Raw genomic sequence first — 8,445 nt, 5'->3', positions numbered from 1 at the left:
CACTGAAACAATATATGTCGTAAGTTTAACAAATTTTACATAGTGTCTTGTAGATCGAATTTAATCGATCGTTATAACGAACCTCATTAGAAATATTTTAAGAAACCCCACACAAGTTCTTTATTTATAAAATAGTTTTTAATATTATTTGTTGCTACATTCTAGACTTTTTCTTATCGTCAGCGCTTTAGTTTTGGTGCAACTCCCGACTCCCGAGACCCTTCCTCTTCTCTCCATCTTTTTCAGAATTTTTTAACCTTTCTTTTTTCATTTTTCCATTTGATGATAAATGACTAAATATAGATGGTTAATTATATTTTATAAACAAGAATAATGTGTGATTGGAGTGACCAATATTTGTTTACTATACAAATTAATGAATTTTAAACTAAGTATATTATAGAATTGTGGATGCTCTAACATATTATTTCATTTTATCGATACATACCGAATCAAACAAACTTATTACATATCAATTCAAAAGAACTAACATATTTTAAAGCAATTTTAGATGTGTTTGGGAAACTTTGTTGTAGACCTCAAAATTTAATAATTTGTTTTTAAAATTCCTTTCGTATCATTTTGTTTTTGAAAATCGAAAATTGAACCGTAGCCTCTCAAAATAAATCGCAAACTCTGGGTCAAGAATCACTGTTATTTTCCACTTTTCCGTTCGAATCTCATTGTACATTATGGTATCATCTATCAAGTGGTGTTGTACAATTCGAACTAACGTAATATGATCTTCTGGAAAAAGTCAAATGTGGAGATTAATTAAGCAGGATAATTTAAAAGACTGCAACTTGATTAAAAAAACGAACCTTGGATCTGTGATCCATGGATCATACGACTTTTCTTGCCAAACCACGTAGTCAACATTAATCTTTGACTTGACCCGTAATGATCATCGATGACGTTATCCAACTCCAGTTTTCTCGGCGTTTACTTTGTCATGCTACCTCTTGTTCAGATGGTATCTCGACCTCGACCATTATATATAGCAGGCTGTCCGTGACAATGATGAAAGAACGCAACTTACTAGTTACTAGCAAACATCATTCTTTCTTTGCTCTCTTGTTAGCTCTTTGGTTTAATCAAAATGAAGGCCTGGATATACGGTGAATATGGTGTGTCAGGAGATGTTTTAAAATTCGAACCCGAATACAGTGTTCCTGAGATTAAGGATGATCAAGTTCTTATCAAGGTTGAGGCTGCTGCTCTTAACCCCGTCGATTATAAGCGTATGCTTGGTTGGTTCAAAGGCATCGACTCCGCTTTACCTGTAAGTTTTTCGTACTGTATTATCAGTGGCGGATCTAGTAATGAGCATAGAAAACACGTGCCTCGTAAAAATTTAAAAATATGTATTTTTCAAAAATTTGTTTGGTGCCTCCGGAAATAACTCATCCTAAATGTGTTAATGTGTACTAATAATTTTTGTTTTGATATTTGTTGCAGCATGTCCCTGGATTTGATGTAGCTGGAGTGGTGGTTAAAGTAGGAAGTAAAGTTAAGAAGCTGAAGGAAGGAGATGAAGTGTATGGTAATGTTAATGAAGATCCTCTGAAGGATTGTAAGAGGACGGGAACGCTCGCGGAGTTCACGGCAGTTGAGGAACATATACTGGCAATTAAGCCCAAGAATTTGAGCTTTGCTGAAGCAGCTAGCCTTCCGCTGGCTCTTTCCACTGCTTACCAGGGTTTCGAGCTCGGGGACCTCACACCTGGTAAATCTGTCCTTATCTTGGGTGGTGCTGGCGGTGTTGGAACGCTAGCAATTCAGGTAACATTCTCATAACAGTTCCTCTCATATTTGCTTTTTTTCAAAAAACATATAAAAAATAAATTAAGACTTATAAGTGATTAAACTGTTTTGGAAAGAAGTAGAAGTCCTGAAACAAAAGCTAGCATTGTCAGCTTCTTATAAGTACTTCTGACTTTTTACACAAACGGGTTAAAAAAAGTAGAAAAAAGAGAGTAGAAACTAGCTTTTTGTGAAAAGAAGCCAGAAGTGGCAATAGCCAAACACGCACATTGTGACTTGTGACTTCTCTTGTTCTGATGCAGCTAGCAAAACATGTTTTTGGCGCATCAAAAATCGCGACGACTTGCAGCGCTGGCAAAATTGAGCTGGTGACTAGTTTGGGTGCAGATGTGGCAATTGACTACGCCAAGGAACAATTCGAGGAGTTGCCTGAGAAGTATGATCTAGTTTTCGATGCAGTTGGTCAATGCGACAAGGCCGTGAAGGCGATCAAAGAAGGTGGAAAAGTTGTTACAATATCAGGCCAGGTGACTGCACCTGGTGTCACATTTCTAGTGAATTCAAAAGCATCGGACTTGGAGGCAGTCAATCCCTACTTGGAGAGTGGGAAGTTGAAGGCATTGTTGGACCCCAAATCCCCCTTCCCATTCTCTCAGACCGTCGAAGCATTCGCCTATCTTGAAACTGGCAGAGCTATCGGCAAAGTAGTTATTCATCCTATTGCCTAATAGTCTACATTGATCAAGTTTTGTTTTGCTTTAGCTTTCTTGTTTTGTGGTGTTATGAATAAATCTGCAGCAGATACTCTGTCCTATCTTGTTCGAAAATCGTATTGTTCTAGTACTGTAAATGTTCCTTAATCCTCAATGTTATTTTACCAAGCTCCCTGCTCTGATTGTCAAATATCAAGAACACTGTTCTCGTTTACATATTCAAATGTTATCAAACAGCAAATAGTATGGGCTAATCGCCCGATAGGATACTATAATATGCAGAAGCTTATTTAACTTGCATCGGTATCACATTTGTTCATGATATATTCTATTTACATCTGTGTTATTTTCTTTCCTCTGAGACCTTCACCACAAGGATTTAAAACACATTCAAACAGATTATGATGTCAGTCAGACTGTCGTATTGTCTCCAGCAACTTTTGCAGTATTGCAATCAGAGTAATGTGATATAGTATCCGATGCAGATGGACTGTCCGAGTACCATTTTGCCCAGAAAAGGTAGTTTAAGAAGTTGATGAAGCTCAGTCCTGCTAACAACCAGTAGAAAAGATCCAACCTGTCGTTATTCAGATCATTCTCAGCAAGCCAACCGTGATTTGAGGAAGTAGATGTGATCTTGTTTACTAAAGAAACAAGTACTGAGCTTAAATAGAAACCGAATGAATATGAACAGTAGGTCATGGCTGTTAAAAAGGACTGCATCCCTTTAATCTTCTGTTTGTAGAAGAACTCGATCAGTCCGATAGCTGTGAACATTTCTGACAGCCCAAAGATTAGATATTGAGGTGTGATCCAAAAGATTGAGATTATTTCATTGTACTTTACAGCTGCAACTCTTCTCTTGTGTTCCATGACTGCGGCGGCTACCATTGAGAAAGTTGCCACGAATAGTCCAAGGCCTATTCGCTTCAAAGGGCTGATACCGGACTCATGACCTGTAATTTTCCTTGCAAGAGGTACGAAGAAAGTATCGTAGATAGGGACTAAAAAGATTAGGATGATGTAGGGGATGGCTTGAAGTGAAGCAGGAGGAATGTGGAAGGATGTGGTAAGTTTAGAGTTCATGGAACTTCCTTGTTGAACTGAGAATGTTTGGAGTTGTGCTAAAGTTGTGTTAAATATTATGGTGCATGCAAATATTGGAATCACTGTGATTAGGGTTTTCACTTGTTCAACTTGGTTTATGGTGCAGAGTTTCCATGGACTTTCAGTGCTTATGTTGCTTCCTTCTTCCATTTTAATGCAAGCTTTGTCCAGGAATCTGCAATCAATGTAGTAATCGCAATTATATCATTTAAGAGTCCGTAAAAAGCTTGAAAATACTTAAAAATGGTCATATGTAAGAGGTGGTACTGCTTATAGACGGACAAAGAGCCCCAAAATGTTTAGGACTCCAAAACTGATTTTGACTAAGACCCGTGAACCTCAGCCCCGGGTGAATTTGGTTATAAATCTCGAAGTAATAGTTGTGGAAAAGCAGTAATAACAGAAGGTAATGATGAAAGAAGGAAAAAAGGAGGTGATTGAGGGAGCTAACCGACCGAAATCACTGTGCAAATACCTGAATCTTGTGGTGCATTGAGAATGGCCGACATCAGAAGACATGATTGTGTTGGTGTTTGGCACCCCGCTACCACCTCCATGAAGCAACTGTGGATTAGATGGACACACTTTGTTTCTTTTGTAATATGCAGCTACAAAAACCTGTGACACCAATTAAGCAGCAATTTAGAGATGTAACATAGGGATCGTTGGGGTAAACTTAAAAAAAGTGCTTCTTACTTAAAGTAAGAAGTGGACTAGAAGTGAGAAGTAAATTAAGACTTATAAGTGATTAACTGTTTGGGAAAGAAGTAGAAGTCATGAAACAAAAGCTAGCATTCTCAGCTTCTTATAAATGCTTTTGGCTTTTTACACAAACGGGTCAAGAAAAGTAGAAGTCGGCTTCTTGACAAAAAAAGTCAAAAGTCTTGTTTGCCAAACAGGCACATAATAATCCTTTTTATGGAACCATTTGTATATACATTAATCATTCGGTCTAATATTGCACGAACATAAAGAAATAGGTGGAATAGAGGAGTAACTAGAGGCCGGGAAGCATTGGAGACTGAAACCACTGCTAATTACCTCGTAAAATGAAGTTAATAATTCTTTTTCAGCTCTCTTGAATTTATTTTAGCAGGGGTGTTTTACTGTTTTTTGACCCTGGTTTCGCGTCTTGCAAGTGTCATTAGTAATTACCTGCGCGATGGGAGTCAAAACGCTTCCCTGAGGAGGCCTGTTCTTGTAAAAAAGGGTGCCACAGACCAAGCTGATGAGTCCTAGTCCCATGGCAGCAGCTGAAACTCCGAATCCCACGTCCATTCCAGAGTGAGTCTGGAGCCAGACCAGGAGTGTCAGGGCTACAAGTTCCCCGAGAGAAAAGGCGAAGTAGGCAGCATTGAAGTATGTGGAGAGCTTCTTGGACTGCTTGGTGTCATCTTTGTTGAATTGATCAGCACCATGAGATATCATATTAGGTTTCATACATCCACTTCCTAGTGCGACCAAGTAAAGCGCGACGAAAAATATGAAGGCCTTGAGTCCTCTGGCTTCTACACAGTTATCTCCATCGACCAACATGTTGCATCGCGGCGGCTTTAGTTGAGGCAGATGAGCTTGGACAGACAACAGAATGAAACCCTTGAAAGATCAAGAGCATGCAAGTCATTAGCTAATATAGTTAAACTTAATTACACAATTAATCTCCCCCTTGTGGACCATGTACAAATAATTGATGATGACTGATCATGCATGCAAGAGAATACTGCCACATCACTTTCACCAATGTGTTTACACCTATCACATTCATATCTATCTAATGTGTTTGCATAAATTTATATAAATGATCTTTTTGGCATTTCCCATCAGCTGTGGTGGGAGTAGACCAGTACCACTCATGCATAATGATGACTTCTTCTTCTTTTCGACAATTAACCATACTCACACACCCGTTTTCTCTCTAACAAGATTCGAACTCTCAACCATCCCGTAAAGGAAGCGAGAGAGATACCACTGGGCCAAGAGGCCGCTAGTATAATGATGATTTCTTCCGTGAGTGCAAGAAAAGATTAAGTAACTTACAGAAAGTTCAAGAAAGCCAAAGATAAGCATGGTCCAAAAGCAGCCAAGGTAAGAATCAGAAAGGAAGCCACCAAGTAGTGCAAGGATGAAGAGAGTTCCTATAAAGTTGGTGACAATATTTGCTGATCTTGACAATGAATAGTGCATCTCATTTAGGACATATGTTATCAGATTGTTTCCAACTGCTGCTATTCCCATTATTTCAAAAGCTTGGACTCCTGCATATCATCATAATAACAAATAAATACATAATATAAACTCTCCAAAATATACATAAATGACGGAATCAGGATCTCGAAACATGTAAGACTAAAATATATACCTAGGACAAATGAAGCAGCTTTCATTCCACCATGCAGCTTAGGGTTTGAGGGCCTTCCTCTCCAATCAAGAGTATTATCACTAGTAATATTTCCTTTATGTTCATTTCTTGATGTCTCCTGCATCTCCATTGCTTCTTTGCAAGTCTCAAGTTAAAAAAGCAAGGGAGAAAATGACAAATATGTTATTATGTTGTTGAGAGTACTACAACACCTTTGAGTGAGGAAAGTGGAGGGACAACAAACTGGATATTTATAGAATTCTCAAGCCCCAACTTTCTATGGTCATGGAAAATTATAATTAAAAAATTAATAAAGTACATTTTTAAAATTCCACTTGGCATTCGATCTGGTGGTGTCGGAACCACCAATTAGTGAAATGGGCACCAATTATATGAATACTTGTTTTGGTAGTGGTCCCAAAATGTTCCAGAGCGCCTATATAAGCTACTCCAGCATGAGTGATTTAAGAGGGGTGTATTGGATTGGGATTTTAAAGCATTTTTTTGCATTCATGAAATCCGAAGGTATTCGATTGGGATTGTTTGAAATCCATTAAAATCTAGAGGTATTCAATTGGGATTTCAAATTATGCTACAAAATCTGGTGATATTCAATTGGGATTTTAAATTATGCTTTAAAATCCGATGGTATTCAATTGGGATTGTTTAAAATCCATTAAAATCTGATGGTATTCAAATGCTGATGGATTTTTTTGCATTTCATAAAATGATGGATTTTGTGACATTCTTCAGTGTATTTTAAGGGGGTGTTTGGTTGATGGTTAATGAGCCCGGTTAACGGGAATCGGAACCTAATACCCATACATTGTGTTTGGATTAGTAAAATTTTTGCTTGGAATGGGAACCTCATTCCATGTTTAAGGGTAAATCAATACCTCCACACCCCTTGGGTTACCATTTCCAATACCCTTCATTCCCATACCCCCCCATTCCCATTCCCCGTTCCCATTCCCACCAATCATCCAAACACCCCCTATGTTTTTTGAAATCCCATCAAAATCAATGGGATTTTGAAGCATTGTGCTTAAATCCTATCAACTCTGCGACATTTTATCAAGAATCCGCACAAAATCAAAATCAGACACAATCCATTAAAATGCATAGACTAAAAACAATCCATTAAAATCTCAATCGAATACACCCCTCAAATTTAATAATTCTTATATACATAGCCCGTAGCTTAGATCTATAGATGAAGCTTCATTTGCCTTTTCTTTTCTATTCTTTGCTGTTTTAGAAAAAAATTGAAAGCAATTAATTATCATCCTGGTGTTTGACTCGATTTAAAAGATGCTTCTAACTTATAAGTTACGAATACTTTTTCTTTATGATTGATTTAAAAAAAAATTTAAGTCAAATTCATGCTAGAATGATAAAAATTGAAAATCATATTTTTTGTTTTAATAAATTATTTTTTTAATTTGATTTTACAAATATGTAAGAAATCATTTTAAAAGATAATTTATAATATTTTACTATTGTATTAATAACTTTCATATCAGATAAATTTAAAATTCTAAAAATTTACCCAAAAGTATAAATTAAAAATTATTTTACACTTATAAAAAAATTTCTCACTTTTAAATATAAAAATTAGGGAAATTATGAATAGTACTATTGTGTAATTAGCTTTTACAAGTGGTACCAATTCGAATTTTTGACTTACAAATGGTACCATCGTGTATTTGACAACATGTTAAAAACAATATTCTGTGAAGCAAACGTTTAAACATCCGTTAAGTTATAAAAATAGACATGTTAAGTATGGAGAACTTCAAACTTCTCGGGCTTTTAACCTCTGCAACAGTATAATCCAACAAAACATATATGAAGACAGCCTCCAACAAAAACCAAGCATGCAATAGTTTCAAATCCAACAAAAGTAACTACCAGGACATCAAAAACATGTTAAAAAACAACATGAACAATTCATGGAAACTAAATCTGTGACTGAGACTATGAAGGAGTGCAGTGTGTGGTATTGGTCTGCGATGCCTGAGTTGCTGTGTCCTTTGATGCCTTTGCCGCTTTAGCTGCATAACTTTGATCCCTCACCCTAGGATTTCGAATCAGTAGAGGTTTTCCACTTGCATTTCCTGTTTTTGCTTCTCAGTAGCCCCCCCTTGCAGGTCCTGGCATTGTGTCGATAACATTCACACTTCTTGCATTTGACAGTCTTGATCTCTTCCCTTTCTGATCTTCCCCCTCTTCTCTCCTCCTGTTTCTACATGGCCTTCCAACACCTCTCTTTATAGTAGGTGGACTCAGAACAGGTAAGTCCTCATAGGTTTGCCACTGTTCTTTATCAGTAATAGGTGAAATGTTGTAGTTATAGATTTGTTTGTAAGTGCTGACATGAAACCAAGTACTAACCACCTTTTGTGGATCAATCTTTGCATGAATCATTGCCCTGATTGCATGCCTGCAAAGGATCCCAGAGATCTTCCATGAGAACATATCTTGTTATTAAGTGACAATGGA

At 37.1% G+C, this 8,445-nt stretch overlaps 2 protein-coding genes across 2 annotated transcripts; one reads left to right on the top strand and one right to left on the bottom strand.

Moving 5' to 3' along the window:
• Positions 1 to 1,014: 1,014 nt before the first annotated feature.
• On the top strand, positions 1,015 to 2,676 carry LOC108204433 (2-methylene-furan-3-one reductase-like). Its single transcript, XM_017373862.2, has 3 exons — positions 1,015 to 1,282; positions 1,459 to 1,782; positions 2,067 to 2,676. Exons 1-3 carry the CDS (start codon positions 1,100 to 1,102, stop codon positions 2,490 to 2,492), a joined length of 933 nt encoding a protein of 310 aa, XP_017229351.1. The 5' UTR covers positions 1,015 to 1,099; the 3' UTR covers positions 2,493 to 2,676.
• On the bottom strand, positions 2,668 to 6,166 carry LOC108204432 (protein NRT1/ PTR FAMILY 4.3). The gene is made up of 5 exons (XM_017373861.2): positions 5,944 to 6,166; positions 5,622 to 5,839; positions 4,740 to 5,180; positions 4,060 to 4,202; positions 2,668 to 3,759 (listed from the first exon to the last, which is right to left on the bottom strand). Exons 1-5 carry the CDS (start codon positions 6,071 to 6,073, stop codon positions 2,889 to 2,891), a joined length of 1,803 nt encoding a protein of 600 aa, XP_017229350.1. The 5' UTR covers positions 6,074 to 6,166; the 3' UTR covers positions 2,668 to 2,888.
• Positions 6,167 to 8,445: the final 2,279 nt, after the last annotated feature.

Source organism: Daucus carota, chromosome 1, assembly GCF_001625215.2.
Source record: "Daucus carota subsp. sativus chromosome 1, DH1 v3.0, whole genome shotgun sequence".
Lineage (NCBI taxonomy): Eukaryota > Viridiplantae > Streptophyta > Magnoliopsida > Apiales > Apiaceae > Daucus > Daucus carota.
Note: the sequence above shows the minus strand (reverse complement) of the source record. Positions and strands in the feature narration are given on the sequence as shown.